Below are 21941 nucleotides of genomic sequence, written 5' to 3' on the forward strand. Positions count from 1 at the left end.
AATTAATTTCATACTTTTGTTCTTTCTCCTCAGCATGAATGATGGAATTTCATGATCTGATGATAATTTTGTTTTATGTTTGTAAATTTAGGATTATATTCAAATCATCAATCTAGGTTATCGAAATTTCCCCTGTTACCAGCGTCATTGTCTAAGAGCCAAAAGGCAGAAATGATATTTTTGGTTATCTTTCTTATGGAATGCTGCTTTAGAATGATTGGAGAATGAATTACGGTCCCACTGTCTGAATTATTTAATTGCAGAATAACGTAAGAAATAATGCTGTAATTTGTACTATACTGATACTGCCCATGCTTGTAAAAGTACATGTTGTGAACGGAAAAAAAATGTGAATTTTGATCTGGAATCTTCTGTCTTCCAGAGTTTTTCATAAATTGATTGTAAATCCCTTTACAATTTTTAGTTGAGCCACTTTAGAATATTAGCTTTTATGTGTTTCTTCCCCTTTAATTTTGGTGTTTGTAGGGTTTTTCAGTAATTATGTTCTTAATGTAATCAAAAGTATCTGCAGAATTTTTTCTAGATCTTCATTAATACCTGGAAATTCTAAATTTAGGGTTTAGCTGTAGACATTTTAGAAGTGGATGACATTTGTCATCACTGCTAAGCCATTTCTGCATTCCATCCCTCAATTCCTTGATTACAAAATATTTGGGAGTTATTTTTTTATGAAGTTGTCTTACTTTCCTGTGAACATGACTATTTTGGAATTTTTTTCACTCTTCTTAGTGTTCTTTGAGTTGCTCTTTGTAGTTGTGTACTTGTTTAAACTGCTCTCTTTCTGGAGCTGTTCCATGTTTTTGTTATGTTTGTTCTTTCAGTTAATGTTTGCACATGTATTCCATTCCAAAGATATTAGTTTTGTTTCCAAAGTATTTTCTTTTCTATGTCATTGATTTTTTTTCCATGAATACTTGCCGCTTACCTTTTTCAATAAATAATTGTAATTACATTACATCACATTGAAGTTATAGTACTTTTGGAGCAATGCTATTAAGAAGCGCAGTTATTTAACTCATCACTAAATGAAAAAAAATCTGACGAGTATGCTTGTCATCTCAAGTCATTTCATGTCTGTTGGTCAGTGTGGTACACTTCACATGAAAGTTTCATTTGTCAGATGTCTATAATTCTCTGAAGCACATTACTATATTTAAGCAGTCATATCTGCCACTGGGATCTAAGTGGAATATTGAACAGGTGATAGTCTTGTGAAGTTATAGTCATAGCAGAATGACCAGTCCATCAATTTTGAACAAAGCTATGCTAAGTGATATCTAATATGTCCTTCTGTATTTTCATAAATACAAGGTTGGAAAAACAATCCATAGAAAGAACTTTTCCAATTAGAACATTGTGCAAAGAATATTATCTCTATAACTTTCAGAAATCATAAAAAAACAATAGTTTTGGTCATCGTGTGGCTTTCCTCATTTTCTTTTGATGTGAATACAGAAACATACATATTTTGTTTACTGCAGGAGTGTATTTGGTTGGCTCACCTTAAGACTCTGACAGTAAAAGCAACAAATCAAAGATGAGTGAAGTTAAGCAAGAGGATCTGCAAGCAATGCGGGACTGGCTGAAGAAACAGCCACACCTCCCATCTCTTCCAGGTGAGAGAACCTTGTGTAAATTTTAGTAATTCATCTAAATCTTTTATGTTGTTCAACTCAGTTGGTGAGACAGGGAACTATACTGTAGTTTTAGCACCTAAATTTAACACAGTTACATAAAAATACACCATTATGTTAATCATATCAAATCTTTGTGGCTCAGCAATTGCCTAAAAATGTGATACAGCATAAATAAAAACCCATTTTCACTAAATGTTATTTGAAAAATAATAACCATTCAAATAACTTAAAGCATGGATTGTACCTTTGAGGAATATGGGAATTTATATTTTGATGTCTTAAGCATTGTGCTCTTTGTTTTAGAATTATTTCCAGACAATAAATCACAGTTAAAAGAGTTCTATACATATTTTAAATATGTAGCAAGTGTATTAAAGGGAAAGAGTATAATAATTTGCAGACAACAATTAGTTAAAGAGGTTCCTGCTCAAAGCTAAACAATTCCATATTCACTTTTGGAATAGGCTAACACTACTCTGCTGAGCTTTGTTCTTCTGAGTTGTATCTCACGTACTGCTGTTTGTTTTTATATCTGATGCTGATCCCTATTTTATTTCAAGGAAGGAATTAAGGGTGAGCAATTGATTGCCGAGCATTGGGATCCTATGAACCAAGCAACTCTGTCCTGGACAGTTACCTGCTTCTCTTAGAGCTTGCTAAAGGGGTAGACTGAAGATATTCTTTATTTACCCTGTCCACTTGCTTGCTCTCTCTCTGCCTTTGTCTCAAGCCCCCAATCTTTCCTACTATGATTATTGTCTGTAGATTTCTGTCTATCTCTTCTCACAATATACCCAAGGAATTTGAGAATTTTTTGGATGGTATGAGAAGAAAGGCACCTGGAGATATTGAGCTGTTCAGTAAATAGTTGTTCGTTTGGTCGAGAACAGATACATAACAAACAGCACAAAAATACAGCTTGTTGAAACACTCATGTTTTCTGTCTTCTTCTATGACTGTTTAACATGAACCATTAGGGTCAGACATGAGCAGTATATTGATACATTTTTGCTTTAGTGCTGGTGCAGGATGGTGCATAGATTGACCAAAAGTAAAGCTAATAAACTGAACATAGTATTTTACTTGGTTATCAGAGACAATAATGATTTACCAAGTGGACTGCAAATGAATATTTTGATCCCTGTTTACATATGAGAATAGCACATAAAACAGTTACTATCTTTTAATCAGCTTAAAAACAGGATGGTAACATTCAGCTGAAACAAAGAAGAAAAATAACCCAGAATTAAATGACAAATACACAAACTAAATTATATTAAACTGACTGCAATAGTGATCATGAAAATTTATTATTTTGGTGTGACGCATCATGGAGGCAGTACCAACAGACATCATTAGGTCATGGGATGAGCAAAAGCTTGATAATTGGACGGAAGCATGATTGTGAACTTTTATTTACTTAATTGCTGATGTTCTTACATATGACCTGCTACATAGAAAATACTGCAGTCCAGGTTTCAAAATTAATTTTATTATTAAAATGCAGTTTTAAGGTATGTCACAGAGACAGTACCAACAAAAGTCACCAGAATGCATGGTTCTTGAAAGCTCAAGCAAAACTCAAGATTTTCTCACCTGTGCTGCTCAAACCATTCAAGTTGTGCTGAAAAGAACTAATAATTCTGAAAGCTAGAGCATTTTCTTCATGTTTTATGTACATCTATTAGCAGAAGTAAGAATTTTATATCCTGAAGGTAATTACAGACCAGAAATGCTGTGTTACAAGTTTACAGGTTTCTCAATAAATTTTCTCTTTTGTACAGTTAACTGTTTGTTTCTGTTTATATGTGTTGCTGCTGATATTTTGAGAACAGCTGATTATTGTGAAAGTCATGTCATTAGAAATACGTGCAGAGCTAAAAAAGTGAACATACTTCAAATTAAGAAAACAAAGTGTTAAATTTTCAACATAAACAGCTAAAGCAAAGATACATGTTGGAAAGATAATTTTGGTAACAAAACTGTTTTATCTGGCTTTGAAAACACCATTTTTATATTACTGTTTAAAATATTGCAATTTAAAAAATTGATATTTTTTCATTTTGTTGCAGATTATCAACTGATAATGTTCTTGCACAGTTGTTATTACAGTCTGGAACGTGCAAAGCAAGCACTTGATGTTTGTTTCACAGTAAGGACACATGCACCTGAAGTTTTTGAAAACAGAGCTCCAGATTCAGCTGATGTCCAGTCAGCTGTGAATGTAATGTGAGCACTCATTTTCAGTTTCCTCTTTTTTTTACACCTTTTTTTTCTTTATTTTTTGTTCACTCAGACAGTTTACACTGTATGGGTGTCAACCAGTATATATGCAATGCATACTTATTCATAACAAGCAAAGTTAAAAACAAGAACACAGTTGTGAATATGGACACAATACTTACTTCACCAGGTGTGTTGACACTAAGGTGAATTATTTAATGAGAGTTCTACAGAACTGTTATGATGTGCCCTTCCCAATAAAACTGATGTCCTTAATGAACAAATACAAAAATGTTACTAGCCACTGGATAACCCTAAGTGTACATACATTTTGCAAAAATGAGGTGTGAGCTGTACTCATCACTGACAACCTGCTTACTGGAAGCAGCTTGACAACTTGCTTTCCTGCACTGGTGTCATATAGTAGGTATCCTTTCTGACCCTGAGAAGGCCTACAGTACTACCAGAAGGCATAACATCTTCAATTAATTTCATGTGTCTGTTTTCTTAGGGATGATTTCCAGTTTTGCTAAGGCCCTTCATATCTCCTATTTATGTTAAATACAGTCTCAGTAATGTCTTATCAGAGTGTTTTATATAAGAGAAAGGTGTCCTATCAGGTAGTGTTTCAATAGTAGCCATCTTTTTAATGGCCTCTATGAAGCTTCTTATTTGTGCCAGAATGAGATTTTCACTCTGCAGCGGAGTGTGCACTGATATGAAACTTCCTGGCAGATTAAAACTGTGTGCCCAACCGAGACTTGAACTCGGCCCCTTTGCCTTTCGTGGGCAAGTGCTCTACCATCTGAGCTACCGAAGCACGACTCACGCCTGGTACTTACAGCTTTACTTCTGCCAGTATCTCGTCTCCTACCTTCCAAAGTTTACAGAATCTCTCCTGCAAACCTTGTAAACTTTCCACTCACCTGACACCTATCAAAGCCTTACCATCTGGCCACAGAGTATCATTCCACTACCCAGAATTGGAGCAACTGAATTACGTTCTCCGTCAAGGTTTCAACTACCTCTCTTCACGCTCTGAAATCAGAGATGCCTTGCCCACTATCCTTCCCACTCCCACAATGGTATCCTGCCACCCACTGAACCTACACAATATCCTCATCCATCTCTACACAACCCCTGCTCCCAACACCTTGCCTCATGGCTTATATCCTTGTAATAGAACTAAGTGCAAGACATGTCCCCTACATCCTCCCACCACCACATACTCCAATCCTGTCACAAACATCACCCATCCCATCAAAGGCAGGGCTACCTGTGAAACCAGTCATGTGATGTACAAGATAAACTGCAACCACTGTGCTGTGTTCAATTTGGGTATTACACCAACAAGCTGTATGTCCGTAGGCCACCGACAAACTGTGGCCAAGAAACAACTGGACCACCCTGCTGCTGAGCACACCACCCAACACAATGTGGTTCATTTCCATGACTGCTTCACAGCCTGTGCCATCTGCATCCTTCCCGCCAACACCAGCTTTTCTGAATTATGCAGTCAAAACTCTCCGTGCAATATATACTATGTTCCCGTAACTCTCTTGGTCTCAGCCTTCATTATTCATTGTCCTTACCCATGTAGCCCCTTCCCTGTACCCATTCCAACACTACACAGTCCTCTATTTCACCAACACACCCAGTCTTTTTACTTCTCTCCTGTTTCGCTAAACCCCTCCTCTCTTCCCCTCCTTCCATCTAACCTGCCGACTGCACCTAGCTGCCCCGCTCTCCTCCTTGTCCCTGTATGCTCCCAGCAGCATTTACTATCCCCCACTCCTACTCTGCTATCCCTCCCTCTCCCAGAGGTCTTGTTGGCTGAAAGCCTATTGTGTAACAGTCTCTTTGTGACTCAGTGTCTCCACTATGTGGTGAGAAGCAACTATCCCTTTCATTATGTCAATGTATTAGATGTATATTGCACATTTTGTTGCAATGTTTTTAATTTGAAATCATTAGAAACTTGATTTTTCTCTTACATCTGGATATGAAATGATTTGATCTTCTTGTGTAGACTTCTCATTCCTGACATTTCTTCCTATGGGTCCAGGTGTTGTCTCGACAGCTGTTCTGCTATTTCTGATTCCAATGGATGCCCAGCCATTTTTTTTCCATTACTGATTCTGGTGACACATGATGCTTCACCTTCTCTGTGCTCCCTTACTGCTGTGGCACTCACTCTTCACGTGCCTCTCATATCCTGGTGAGAACTCAAAGATGCTTTCTCTTAAGAAGCTGTGCATGATGATGTGCTTAGTCGTCTTGCTCACATTCTGCTGCTGCTAACTCTTCTTTTTTTTTTTCTTGAACTGTAGTTGGAGATGATTTTTCCTCATATGCTGGTGATGGTTCTTCCTCCTTTTCTTTAGGAGCTGGTGACACAGGAAATGGATCTAGGATCTCACATGTTGAATATATATTTTTCAGAAGAGTACTGATTTATTGGCTTGGCTTTGATTTCCTCAACTTTTTCAAGTACATATTTGTTTCATGGAAGTAAATTATCTGCATTTCATCCATGGTGAGGAAGGAAGCATAAGTACTGAACTGAAAGAGTTTTTTCAATAACCTGTTTGTCTTTTATGTTTCAATATTTACACATGAGGACAGTATGAGATTATGACTACATGGTATGCCTGTAATTCTCATTTTTTGATCCATTATTTTGGGGTGAGGATGTAGCTTAGAATGTGGGTTACCTCAATGAGTTTGTTTCTGTACACATTGTATGCTCTGCCAAATATCACAATATATTGCATTTTTGACACAGTATGACAATTTTCTATGATGTTCTACATACAAGTTCCTGGGTTCTTAAAACATGAAATACTTGCTTTTATCAATGTTTCTTCAGTTCCTCTGCTGACTATTGCATTTATCTATTTTAAATACTTTATCATGAGATGACATTTTGTTCATGTTTTCACTGTCTTACTGTCTTTTCCCAAACTTTTCATGCTTATGTGGAGTTGTAAATATTCTGTCTTCTGGCAATGGGTGTTGCCCTTGTTATGTTTAATGTTTGTAATATCGCTTTCCACCAGGAAGTCTAAAAGTCCATTGATTAATGGCACTGTGTATTTGTCTCCACCATGATTCGAATGTGAATTTTTTTTTGAGCTGCTGAATTTAGTGCTGTCTGACTACAAATTAGACAACAACTATTGTTGCTAGGAAATATTAAACCTAGCCAAATAATATTCATTGATTAAACTGTTAATGCTGGATACAACAATTTTAGCTGACTAAATGGGTAGCAAAATTCTGAGGAAACTGCCAACTTATTGAAAATGAAAATCTTTCTGTATGCCCATTACAGATTTTATATGTATATTATAAAAGATTTTATTCATAGAGAGAGTCCAGTAATGTTATCTTCATGAATTATGAATTGAGAAGAAAAATTTTCCACATTTTAAGATTGATTGATTTTGAAAGACAATGTTAACAAACATGAATTATTAATTGTAAAGATTAAATTTTACACATTTTATGACTGATTAATTTCGAATAACAGCCTTGGGGAGCCTTTTGCATCTTAATAGAATTGTGGATATCAGTTCAGTCACTACAAAACAATAAAAATAATAAATTTTTGATAGCGTAATGTAATTGGTTAGATAAAAAATCACTCACAAAGCGGTGGCAGGAGTACACACATATAAAAAGGGTTCTACATATGTAAGCTTTCAGGGCCAGTGGCTCCTTCTTCTCACAGAAGGGAGAAGGGAAAGGAAGACAGATAAAGGAAAAGGACTGAAAAGGTTCAGGAAAAGGGGTGGAGTTTGGAAAAATCGCCCAGAACAGAGGGTCAGGGGAGATTTACCAGATGTGATGAAACAGCCACTATGATATTTTGTCATTCTCATTACAATGCATCAAAATGTTTTGTTTCTTATTGTATTTCCTGATTTACTTGTGTTATTTCTATGTGGTCTCAATCCAACCATTAGTAGCTTTTAAAAGATATCACATTTGTGGTTATGACTCTTCCTTTCCATAACAAAGTGCATTTAATAATGAATAATTGAAGAAATAAAGGTAACAGCTCACAGCATAGCTCAGGCATTGAGAGATACATAATCAAGGCTGATAATGTTGCTAAGCTTTCTGGGAAACCTTTTCCAGAGCTAACAAAATATGCATTCATAGACATACAGGGTGACTGTTATTGAACTATATGGAAGAAAGTAAATTACTTGCAAACTACAGCATGCAGACACTTTATTCAACACGCAATATTGGATATTTGGATTTAGGTTGTGACATGTTCAATATCCTTGCCATCATTGGCGACGATGTGACAGATGCATAATGAAATTGACCTCCTGAATGGCTGTTTTCAGTTCAGCAATGGTGTGGGGGGTTATTGATGTACACCTTGTCTTTAATATAGCCCCACAAACAAGAGTAGCATGTGTTCAGATCCAGAGAATATGGTCGCTAATCGAGGCTCACGCCAGTGGCCTCTGGGTATCCTCAAGCCATGCAGTCCTCAAAGGGCTCGTCCAAGGCCAAACATTCTCCTGCTTTGATGGGGTTGTTCTCCATCTTGCATGGACCACATCTTGACTTTGGATAATGGAGACAAAATCATCTTCCAAAATCTTCACGTAGAGTTTGGTAGTCACCAACCACCAAGGAATATCACACTGATTATTCCATGACTGGACATTGCACACCACGCAGTCACCCATTGAGGGTGCAGAGGCTTCCTGATCACAAAATGTGGATTCTCAGTCCCCCAAATGCGCCAATTTTGCTTATTGATGAACCCATCCAAATAAAAGTGGGCTTCATTGCTAAACCACACCATGTGCATACTATTCCCATCATGCTCTGCAGCCAATCATGGAGTTTGAATGTCCTAACACAAACCATTCAGAAATTATGATGATTTTATTTCACATAATTCAATAATTGTCACCCTGTACATAAAAATACAAACCTTAATGGCAACATTGTGCGAAATGGCTAAATTTACTGACATTGCTGTTAAAATTAAAGCTCTCAGTTTCAGTTTTATTGTCATCTGTCTGTTAAGTGTTTATAACATGATTTGTCCCATAACTTCATTGTAATAAAAGACTACTACTTTCTCATATTTTTCAAACCTATAAAATTTTGGGATTGAGATATTGCAATAATGTGAAATTTAAACAGCAAATGATCATGCATATCACAGTCTCATTAGATTAAAATGTATATATGAAAATTATCACTTACATTTTTCTTATGTCTATAGTCATTGTACATTAATGATTTATTGATACTGGCAATATATTAAATTTCTTAGAATAAAATGATTAAAATTTTGATAACTGCAATAAGTTGCAACAATTATTTATGATATAATTTGTGGTTATTTTACAGAGAAGCTTGTACACTGCCACACAAAGATGATAAGGGAAATACTATTATTTTTACTCGTTTGAAGGATACTGATCCATCAAAATTTAACTGTGATAATATTATAAAGGCAGCTCTGTTAGGTCTTGAAGTTCTTTTGAAAGAGAATCCTACAGCTCCAGGCTATGTCTTTGTGTTTGACCCAACAGGCTTTGGTCTTCAACACATTTCCAAAGTAACTATAAGCACTATCAGGAAGTTTATGGTGTATGTTCAGGTACGTAAATAAATCAACCCTTTTTTTATTTGTATTCTATTGAAGAAACACAACATCAAAAATCTCAAAACTGTAGAATGTGATTGCCATTGCAGGTGTATTTTCAATTCAGTACATTTTCTTGGTTGAATTACAATAAATTACCTTCTGACCAAATTTCTTTATGAACTATGGTAGTATCTATGTATACAAAGAATTTTGTTAACCTGTTTCTTACATGGACTGCTCTTGCATTTTACTTGTATTTTTTTGATAAACAGGAAGGTTTTCCTCTTAGAATGAAGGCTGTGCATGTGCTCAACACGAACGCTATCATTGACAAGGTCATGATGCTTCTCAAACCTTTTCTTGATAAGGAGTTGGCTAGCATTGTAAGTAAATAAAATAAACATTTTTCCATATATGTGTTATAAGTACTGTGTGTCTCTTTTGAGAAATGTATTACATTTTGTGCATAAACAATAGTGTTCTAAAAGACTATTTGTAATTGATATTTGTTTTACAGCTCTTCTTCCACACACCACCAAATGATGAATTTTACAAGTTGTATAATAAGGAATGGATGCCAAGCGAGTATGGTGGCAAGGAAAAAACTTTTGCTGAACTAACTGGTATGAACGACAACCATTTTAAAAAATTTTCAGCTGTTAGGTATCAAATGAGGTATAATATATCTTAGATTACTAATTAATGACACAAGGTATTATACAACGAGTAATTATCATTCAGAACTGGCCAGAAGTGGCTTTATTAATTTACCATCAAAGAAAGTTCAATCTTTTACATTCATGATCGTCCTGTTCTCTGTGAGAAAGTAATATTTAGTTAGAGCACTAGGGATGAATCTCTGGATTTTCTCCCATCACTCTAATCTGTGGGTAACAATATAAAGAAATATGAAACAGAATGAAAATATAAAATCATCTGTGCAGAGGGCAAATGAATGACTTGCATTTCTCCCTAAAATTCAAGGAATGTACCATCCATCAGCAAAATGAATCATATACAGAAATTATACATGACTTAATCTTAAGTAATGCTTACTCATTTGGGATCCTCATATTGATTTCTAGAGGAAAAGACTATTTTGTGACTGGTAATGTAGCATATACATACTAATTTGGCAAAAAGAGCATATTTTTTATATATCCCAAAGATTACAGATTATAGAATTCAGTCTACATAATATATATATATATATATATATATATATATATATATATATATATATATATATATATATATATATAGCCTCAGTACTACCACTCAAGTGTTAATTGTATATGGGAATCAAATGTACTTGACATTCTGACTGCATGATGACTGGTTTGTTAGTTGAAGGTATTTGCTGGGGAGTTGATACATCCAGGCTCTTGTAGGCTAACGTGCAGGTAATGCCTTATAGTGTGTGTGTGTGTGTGTGTGTGTGTGTGTGTGTGTGTGTGTGTGTGTGTGTGTGTGTGTGTGTGTTGGGGCATATGGGCACTCAACGTTGAGGTAATCAGCGCTCGACACACATTAAAAAAAAACCAAATGTGGACAAATTTAGTATAATGGAAGCATACATGCAAAGCAAGTGGTAAAAGATGACAAATGCTGTATAATAAAATAAAATGCGAGGAAAATGAGAAAGGAGCATCAAGGATGCCACAGGAAATTGTCACTAGCTGGCCACTTATGTAAAATATGGGCAGTCCAGTCACCCTGTGAACAATGAGTCTTCCCATGCTTAAGGGTTTGAGTGTCTTTTGAGACAGAGGCTGGTTTAAACTTGGACACATGGATTGCAGTTGAAATGCTGTTTATGTTGCTTCAAATATCGCATTGTATTATTCATCATAAAGTGATTCTGGAGGTTTCTCGACAACATTACCTGCTTATGTGACTGGATATTGAGAAAAATGAATGAGCATTGAGTATTGTGTTGTTTCCATGCAAGAAAACTTAGCTTTAAGTTATGTGACCACAAGCATTGCACAAGACTTAAATTGATGGTGTAATTTCATGCATCAGGGAAGATTACACCAAGAAACAGAAGTGTCTGACCATAAACTAATTCATGTTTTATTACAGTGAAGCCTTCTTTAAAAACTTTTTGTAAGCCCAGTAAGGTTATGTGAGTCAAGTGTTCATAGACATGGCATATGAGTGAGACCTCTACCAATCTACTTGATTCTGGCCATATGAAGGTATTTTAAGCAGGCATGCTTGAGAATGCTTGTCCAGTGTAACACAGAGTGGATTTTTGAAGCAGATGATTCATTCATGGAAGGCAGTCTTAGGAATAGGGTAGGCTATTGCATTCTCCTAGAAGAACGCTTCAGGGCATTGTGAGATGTGCCCAGTTGCTGTCAGAGAATAAGCACACCCTTTGAATTGTGGTAATGGTCACAATATGGCAGTATTCACAATGTTTGAATCATTGATTTGGAGCAACAAAAGTGCAAAATAGGGTTGCAATATGATGAGTCACCTGATTACATCAGCAGGTATCATCCTGATCTATTAAGTACTTGCAGTCTTTCTCTGTATTCAGTGAGATTAATGCTTTCTTGACTGACTACAGAGTGTGATATTGAGACACTGCAATAAAGCTCAGTGTTACAATGTGACATTTGTACATACCAAAGCAACACATCTGCTGGATCTATAAGGAATACCTAAGATTATTGTCTCCCTCCTGTATATAAATGATACATTCAAGTTAATTGATGAACAAGTCAGTATGGGAGTGTCGGCCACTTGTGTGTTCCACTAACTGTCAACATAGTTGAGAGCTGTTGTAAACAGTGCATCATAGTCTAAATATCACAACAGTCACAGTTATGCTTTATCTGGCCACTGGAAGGGAATGTTTTGTTATCCATGATAAATATAAGTTGTTGGCCTTGGAGAACACTCCACAATTACTTTATCTAAGTGCAGGCTGTATATAGCTCATTATCACATGTAGACCAATTATTTTGAACAGTGATAGCTTTTGGCTAGAGAATAACAAAGGCTGCCATTATTGGTTGATGCAATGTCACAGCACAGCTCCTACAATTATGAGAGTGAGTGATGCTCTAGGAGTGTAAGCCAGTAGCGTGATCACTAAGATAGTTGGTAATAGTGGTGTTTGCTTGACTTATATACAGCAATAAGTCTTCTTGTCAATCTCTCAGGAATGTACTGAGAGGTGTGGCCAAAAGTACATGGTAGGAGAAAAAAATCTATGATAGAACTTCATTGAGCTCAATAACCACCACAAGTGACATGTACCATGATGGGTTGTGTGAATTTGTACATAGCCCTTGCACTTTCCAGAAGTAAGTATGCTCCACAGTGAAAGACTTTTTTTCCAAATGCTCATATGGGTGCTTAATCACTAATCCACTGCCTCACAGTGTGTTGCATACTTCTTGCAGATGTGCAAGATCTTCAGCTTCAGCAGATCACATAATTCTTACTGCACCTCATCGATTTATATGTAGCAGATGCTGAGATCCTGAGTGATCTCACCTGTGAAATGCAGAAGTATTTTCCATAGTGTTGTGTGCTCAGGATGGTATTAATTTAAAATGAAATGCAGTGCAAACAGCAGCCTTAGGAATGAGCTTTGTGGCAATTAGATTTTTATGGAAAACACAGATGATCTGTTCCTAGACTAACACAACTAGAAGAGAGGATATTGTGGAGAAATGCCAAAGCTACAGCCTAGCAGAAAGTTTCCAGAATGAACGTTTCACTCTGCATTGAAGTGTGCACTACTTCTGTGTGCGTTTTTCTTTTCTTTTTTTTTCAGTGGACATCACAACACCACAAAGGTGCAGTCCATCATTATTTTTAGACTCTGTGCATAGTTAGTTGAATTAGATTCACTGAAATTAAGTGAATAAATTCATGGGGATAAAAGCAATAAAGATACAGTGATAGAAGATACCAGTGATTACTTGGCAGCTGCAATGTACTTTCATTTTAATGAATATGCCATGACTAAAGAAAAATATGTGTCAGGCCAATTCTCAGATGCAGATTACTTCCTTTTCTATCTGAGTAAACCTCCAGGCCTCATTCAGGGCTTCATTGTCACTCATGTTTCCAGGTATCATTTCCAAACACTGCAACTGGCAGTTATTCTATGCATAATATGGGACTTATGCCACAGGAGAGGATGGGGGGGGGGGGGGGGGGGGAGATTTGCTGTAGGGTTACTCAGCCATGCCAGATGTCTATCAGTTGAATAAGGTTCAGAGAAATTCTTAAATGAAATGACTGCTTTGATGTGGGTAAAAAAAGCATGATTGGTTCAGAGTCTCTTAAGAGAGGTGTTCAGTCACCTGGTGCACGTTTTTCAAGGGGTTGCCACTTTGGAGACTTGCATGTCACTACCCTACCCAAGTAATACCGGGAGCAAACAGAGACTTACAGTTTAGCAGAGACTTACAGTTTAGCACAGAATTTGAGCTAAATTATTGTTCCTGGCATATATTCACATTGCGGAGAGGTGAAAACTTAGGGACAAAGGCAGACTGAAAAATTTCAAGATTTCAGTGGGATTCTGTTGCACAGCCTTTTGGTTTCCAGGTATGAACTTTACCAAGACACCACAAAGCTCACTGATGGGGGTGAAACCAATGTCAGAAATGCTGAACCCACAATGTAAAAAAAGCACAAAAAAGCATGGAATCTAGTGCAAGTCCACATTTGGCAACAATTTTCACTAAACACATATTCAGGACAATGTGGTATGACAAAGCCCAAATTATATCTGAATGTCAGCAGATCCCAAGCATAAGGTTAAAGAAGAATCCTTGTCTCTTCATTTGAGACTTGAGGCATCTCTTGGGGCAACAGGTGTAGCAACGCATTGACCAGTGGCCCTGGTTTCCTAGCAGTATGGTGCTTGGTTGAAAGTTTCTTTGATGCAGTGTTAGGCATTGGTTCAGTAACCTCTGGACACTGCAGAAGCAGCTCACTGTATGGAAAATCATTAGCACTCATTCTCAAAAGCAGCATTGTCATCAAGGTGCAAATGCTCATGATTAGCCAACTGGACTATAGAATCAGTTGGACATTGGTGCTAGAGGGATGGCTGGAGCCATAGAATAATAAGGAGCATCATCTCCAGTGATGGAATAGAGCATGCTGATAACAATGAAGTTCTTCACAAATTCACATCATAGCCAAATATTGGTTGATAGTGAGATGTGACTGTAGGTTTCAATTTTCAACTAATTCATGGGTTACAGGTAATTTCATCACCACTGTTCTTGTGTGATGGCAGAATGTGTATGTCAATGGTTGTTGCTTATTAAATTGCCACCAATACTATGATAAATTTTCCTTATGACATGTGGCAGTAGCTCCATACTTTTTAACATACTGGCACATATTGCCTGTAGATGATCAATGATGATTTTCAGCAGTGGAACACTACAGTTGTGATGACTGACAAGGACATCACATCTGGAGAACCACTTCTTTAGACACTCAACAATATATTTTTAAACCAGTTCAAGAGTGTTGTCTGTCTTTGTAGTCACAGTAGTGATGCTCATAAGTAGATAAATTTTCATGATACAATCTGCTTTATGTGGTAATGTGCTGAGGTTGCTGGCCAGAACGTTAGTAATTTTTTGTGTATTTGGGCAGTGTGATAGCAAAGTAAGGCTACAGTATGTAAATATTTATGTTGCTGAAAAGCAGTGTTTTAAAAATCAATATCATAGCCCATAATAAAAAGGAAAATGCAGGAATCATGGCAGAAGCCTTCAACAAGCTCTTGAACTGTGTTGAACATGGGAAGCTTTTAACAATAGACACAAGTGTCCGTCTAAAAACCAAGCCAGAAAATATAAACCCACCAATAGTACAAGAAATAGAAATTACACTTAAAGAGATAAGAAACTACAAAGCATGTGGGGAAAATCAAGTGTTTGTGGAAATGTGGAAGTATGATGGCAAAACAAATCAGACATCTTTGCAAATTATTTTACAAAAAATTTGGGCAACAGAAAAATTCCCAGAAGAATGGTGCAGAGCTATAATTAACCCACTTTATAAGAAAGGAGACAAAAGTGATCTAGATAACTATAGAGGAATCTCACACTTGGACTGTATCTGCAAAATTGTTTCCAAGATTTTACACATTAGGATCAAAGAACAGCTGGATAAGAAACTAGGCTTCAGACATTGGAGCAGCTGCACCAAACAAATAATTACTCTGAAATTAATCACGAATTATTACCACAAACATAACAAGCCTCTCTGAATAACATTTATATATTTTAGGAAAGCATATGATTCTGCCCATAGACCCTCACTATTAAAAATTTTGACACATTTCAGACTCTACCCAAAATTAATTAAACTGATGCAGCTTATCTTAACAAATACAAATTCGAAAATTAAGTTCAGAGGGGAATTTTCTGAAACATTCTTGGTAAAAACAGGTTTAAGTCAGGGAGATGGCCTGCCACCACTTTGTTTTAATTGTGCTCTTGGATACATATCAGAAGGCAGTAAGTACTGGGAGATGAAGATGCTTGCACAGGATAGGGTCGCATGGAGAGCTGCATCAAACCAGTCTCAAGGCCGAAGGCCACAACAACGACAACATTGAACACATAATAAAGGAATGCTACAAGTACAATCCAAAGAACATTAAGATTGGAACACAAAAAGATAGCTTAAAGCTGAGCTGTTTAGGATTTGCAGATAACGTCCCTCTTCTCACCAGCAACATTCAAGAAACAAACAACAAATACAAACATTACAGGAAATAGCCCACAATATTGGCCTTAAAATACATTTTGAAACAACAGAATTAATGCTAAAAGACCTGCCACTGGCAAACAAAATTAGAATTGGAAAACATAACATCAAGATTGTTGAAAAGTTTAAACACTTGGGAGAAATAATAACACACAATCTGAATGAGAAACCATTGTGGCAGAGTGGAAGAAAAACTGATTAAAACACATCATGTTACCAAGAACACATGTAACAAAAAATGCCTCTCAATATCCACAAAATTGAAACACTACAAAATAGTCACACAGCCACAAATAACATATGCTACAAAACTATATTTAAAACAACCAATACTGTAGCAATAGACAAATTACTTTAAATAGAAAGAAGGATAGTCAGAACATGTATAAATAAAAAAATACAGAAAAGACACAGTTTGGAGAATAGCTTCAAATGAAACAGTTTGTAAAGAAATAGAAACAGTGACAAGTATAATGAAAAAAAAAAGGATCTCTTTCCTAGGACATCTGATGAGGACAACAGAAAATAGAATTAGCAGGAAAATAATTGAGAAATTATGGAATAGTAAGATTCGCATTAGATGGATCACAGAGATCAAGGAAGACATTATAAAATAACAGATTATGATGGAGGATTTGAATGGCAAGACAAATGAACTCAAGGCACATCAGCACAAATATATCACACTACCAATACATATAAACAAACAGAGAATGAGAAGGGCAATTTCAGATGAGGAGAGAAGGGCACAATCTGAAAGAATGAAAAGTATTGGATCAACAAGAAACAGAAGAACATATTACTGACTAAAGTGGTCCAATGTAGACCATATAATAAATTTAAAAAATCAATATCAAAACAATATTCAATTTTATTTGTCACAGTATGGTACTACATTGCACATATGACCATACGGATAAAGTACATTGAGAAGCTGTTCAGACAAAGAAATTGCACTCACAGCATGCTTTTGTTCTAATGATGGTGCTCACTTATGTAGGTGTGAATTCCGCAGGACACAACAAGTGTTCAAAAGTGATGATGGTGTGAGAATGATAGACAGTTGCAAGTTAAAATTGTGTGCAGGACCAAGACTAGAACTTGGGACCTTTGCCTTTCGCAGGCAAGTGCTCTACCGACTGAGCTAGCCAAGCATGACTCACACCTTGTCCTCACAGCTATAATTCTGCCAGTACCTCGTCTCCTACCTTCCATTCTAGAAACATCCCCAGGCTGTGGCTAAGCAAAGTCTCCGCAATATCCTTTCTTCCAGGAGTGCTAGTTCTGCAAGGTTCGCAGGAGAGCTTCTGTGAAGTTTGGAAGGTAGGAGACGAGGTACCGGCGGAAATAAAGCTGTGAGGATGTGGCGTGAGTTGTGCTTGGGCAGCTCAGTCGGTAGAGCACTTGCCCATGAAAGGCAAAGGTCCTGAGTTCGAGTCTCGGTCCGGCGCACAGATTTAATCTGCCAGGAAGTGTCATATCAGGGCACACTCCACTGTAGAGTGAAAATTTCATTCTAGTTGCAGGTTAGTCAGATAGAACTGTAAAATAGGCATACTGCTTTTGATAGCATCTTAGACATCATTAATAGGACAGAGAGCAAAAAACATCAGAGACCATGCAAATAATTTTGTATCCATGAAGTGTTTGTGGAACCACTTAAACACAGTTTAGATCGAATGTGACAGTGCACTATGTCATTATAGGGATATGTTTCTAAGTACATGCTGTGAGGGGTTCAAATGATATCTAAGCAAATATCTTCTCCTGTGAGGAATAAGACAGGCCTTTGAGTATTTCACATCACTCCATATAAACATTTCCAAAATGAAGATATCATTATTTACCTGACGCATACTCTAATAGCAAGTGAGGACAATTGTCTCATGTGGTATTTGAATTACCAAAGTTCGCCGACACTGAAACTCATTACAGGTGACCATTTTCCAACCTTTGAATGTTCAGTGGTGTTCAGTAACCCATATAATCTTTTGTTATGTGATACATTGTTAAAAGGTTTACTTCTGTGTGGCAGACAATCTACACTGAATGGAGAAAATGGTAATCATTTTTGCTTGTGTCTGTCAGTGAATTGGCCAATAGATTCTTATGCTATGAACTGTATATGCATTGTAGCAATTCAATTTGTTATTACCAATATCATTGAGTCATACATTTGTGACTATTGCAATTTAACTTGTTACTTGCAGCTTACTTGTGGTTCTAAAAATTCAAAAAACTGACTAAGATATAGCATTTGAAATGCACTTTCCACTGCTGATACACCCATGATCACTCACCATTTGTCATTCCTCTGCACCATTTCTGTGTTTCCATATTATTCAGTGTTGTGCAGTGGTTAAACACAAACTTCTCTTTGCTATCTAGTCAAGCTTACAAAAAAATTACATTTATAACTTATCCTGTACATGTAGAAGCTACATTCTTGTTCTGTTTTCTTTGTGTTCATGTGCATACAATGTTTTCATTTTACAAAATGGTCTGTGACATGTAAATTTATAATGAAAACATGATTCTACCTACAGTGACATTATAATTTTATTCTGTTTTTGTCTCTATACCTGAACTTATACCTGTTTACAATCTCCATTCAGAATTTACTCACATAATTTTTATCAATTTTTCTTTTTTATTCTTCCCTGACAAGGCTCACATCAGTATCATACTGTGCATCTGAAGAGGGAAAAAATATAATGCTGTAATCACAGTATACATTTGGTCTATGTATGAGTACATGCTTGGACATAAGAAGTTTTTTGTTGTTGTTTTGTTTGGTATAAACTTCTCAATGATGACTACTTTCTAAACACTCTTTTACAGGTCCTAGCCAAGCAGAAGTGGCTAGATTATTTTTCTGAGTATGACAGTTATTTATATGTTTTAATTTTTAATAACTGAGGAGCAACTTTTCAAAATGCGTTATGTCCACTGGTGGACAAAATTGAATTTGATATGAAATCATGTATTTTCTGACCCATGCCTTAGACTTCTACAATCAGGTCCCATGAAAATGTGTTTTAAAACCTTCAAGGAGAGCTTTGAAAAGTAGAAAATGCAGTATATAGCAAGTATGAATGAATGAAACTGTATGAAGTCCATCAGTTGATTTAGTTATTTTCTTATTAAGCAATATTGCCTACAATGTAAGGCTGATGGATTGATTTGAAACTTTTTAACTGACCAAAATGACCGATTAGTATTTGTTTTCAATATTACAGCAGTGTTGTGTATGTTTCTTTTTCAAGAAATAAATGTAAACACTTGTTCTGTTAAAATCAGGTATATGATAGAGAGTAGGTGCATATTTTTCATTGGTTTCCACCTTTTTTAGTTAGAAGAGTATCTCCAGCCAGTGCATGTTACTGATGCACTTTTCTGCTTTCCAATTCAAGAACACTACTGTTTACCCGCTGACTGAGGTTTTGACTGAATTTTTGACTGAGAATAAACAAAAATTTATAAAATTTCTGAAATATTGAATCTGAACACATACCAGGAAGTTTATGGAGAGGTGTGTAAAACAAAGATTTTGGGGAAGGATTGGGAAATATTTGACTACAGAGAACTAACTAAAAATTTGAATACTGAATGGGACCAGTAATCTGAAAAGGTTTCATCTGAAGAAAGTAATTGATGTGATGATGAAAACTCACCTGAACTACTTTTCTGATAATCCTTCAAAGTGATTTTTGCCATTAGGCGAACATGGATACAGCGTTAGAAACATAGCATATAGATCTAAAGTGACATCTCTGAACAGGATTAAACAAGAAAAGAAAGATGATGTAATAAACTACTAAGCCTTAGCTTTAGAAGAGATTGGAGAGAAAATGAAGTGTTTAAAATTTTCACCAAAATCATCAGCCTTATATGTAATGAACCTACTGTCCAAGACACTGTTTGGATTGTATAGAAGAGGAGCCTATTTAGGAAAAATAACGTGGACACTGTAACTGGAAATGAAGTACAATTATGTTTTCATTTATGCTTTACTGGATATTAAAACGTGGTAAATTTTCCAAAAATATTTTTATGTTATTGAAAACTAATCAAAATGCATGATGTCCAGATTAGATTACATCAAAAGTCATATTGTCCGATAGAAGACAACAAAAACCATTTAGTCTGTCAAAAAAGTACTTATATCTTGAAAGGAAAAAAATATCCTTGTAATAAATGAATTTTAATCAGCAGTCCTACCTAAATATTTTGTGTAAAATTAATAAAATACTTTTTGTGGTATAAGTAGTTCACTTCTGAAAATTTTACTTTTTGTGTCACTATACATTTGAAAAAGTTGCTACTCATTGAATTAAGTGCATAATATATTTGTGGGATCCTTTTCAGTCAGTAACTTGATTACAATTACACAAACGTGTGCTATATGTTGCAGATGATATGCGGCAGTTGGTTCTCAAGGAAGGGAGTAGTTACGTGGCAGAAGAGGCTAAATGGAGAGTGGATGAGAGTAAGAGACAAGGCAAGCTGAAGACGAAGGTAGACTTGTTTGGAGCTGATGGGTCCTTCAAGAAGTTGTCCATTGACTGAAAAAGCTACCTGAGATGGAACACAAGTCTGCAGCCAGTGACATCTTTTGCATGGAGTTAATCAGATACATGTACTCTCGCAAAACCACAGAAACAACAGGATCCTGTAGTCCATATTCAGAAATGTGTTGTTTTCTTTTGCAGAAAATAAAATAGAAAACATTTACACTGTTAAACATGCAGTAAAGTACATTTTGAATGATACAGTGAGCTATTAATTCTTGTTCCAATAACTAATAGTAGCATAAAGAGTACAATACTATCTGTATAATAAGATAAAAAATGTAAGGAATGGTATTGTGTTTTTGCAATAAACGTCATCTGAAAAAATTCACATTGTCTTAAATGCAACCACAAAATTCAACTTGAGTCTTCCTTCTTTTCCTGTAAACAGTCACGGTTCTTACCAAGAAAGTAACAACTGCTTGATTCAATTGACAATATAAGGAACATGAAAACTTCCTACATGCAGTCACAAGATATTATTTGTTTCTTTACAGAGTGTTATTTTTCAGGACTGTTATAACTTTGCTTTTACATTTGTGAATCATAAATAATGAAATGGAAAAATAAAACCTACTTATTTAAATTGATTGATTGTAATGTTTATTCGTTAAATGACATTGCCTACCACTGTTGTGGAGTTTTAAAAACAATCCGTGTGGAAATAAACATAATGCATATATTAAATTATTTCATTAATTTGTTGTGGTTATACAGATACATTCTGAGATGTGGAATGAGTTAATAAGTTCATTAATTGAGGTATTTAAATAATTGATAGTAAAAGTGGGTAGTATGAAACTCTAGTAGGTGACATGTAAAACACACAGTTGCTATCCAAGTAGTAATTTCTGTTGTATTGTTAAACTGACAATAATCATTTATAGACTCTTGAATAACTCAACTATATTAAAAAAAAAAAAAAAAAAAATCTTGGTAGTTCCCATATTCTGGAAATATTTGTAGTGTGTGGCTGTGTGTGTGTGTGTGTGTGGGGGGGGGGGGGGGGGAGGGGGGATATGGCACCGATGCATCCAAATGTTAAATAATTACTCTGAACTGCATATAACATCACATGCAAACTATAATTAC

At 35.9% G+C, this 21941-nt stretch overlaps 1 protein-coding gene across 2 annotated transcripts in view; it reads left to right on the top strand.

The window, feature by feature from the left end:
• The window catches only part of LOC126284974 (alpha-tocopherol transfer protein-like), a 23419-nt gene extending 1980 nt beyond the window's left edge, over positions 1 to 21439 (top strand). For both annotated transcript variants that reach the window (XM_049984251.1, XM_049984252.1), the window contains exons 2-7: positions 1503 to 1637; positions 3731 to 3887; positions 9270 to 9522; positions 9783 to 9893; positions 10028 to 10133; positions 20693 to 21439. In XM_049984251.1, the coding sequence (XP_049840208.1) occupies positions 1559 to 1637; positions 3731 to 3887; positions 9270 to 9522; positions 9783 to 9893; positions 10028 to 10133; positions 20693 to 20847 (861 nt within the window). In that variant the 5' untranslated portion in view covers positions 1503 to 1558 and the 3' untranslated portion in view covers positions 20848 to 21439. The remainder of the gene's footprint in view (positions 1 to 1502; positions 1638 to 3730; positions 3888 to 9269; positions 9523 to 9782; positions 9894 to 10027; positions 10134 to 20692) is intronic.
• Positions 21440 to 21941: the final 502 nt, after the last annotated feature.

This window comes from Schistocerca gregaria, chromosome 8, assembly GCF_023897955.1.
Source record: "Schistocerca gregaria isolate iqSchGreg1 chromosome 8, iqSchGreg1.2, whole genome shotgun sequence".
NCBI lineage: Eukaryota > Metazoa > Arthropoda > Insecta > Orthoptera > Acrididae > Schistocerca > Schistocerca gregaria.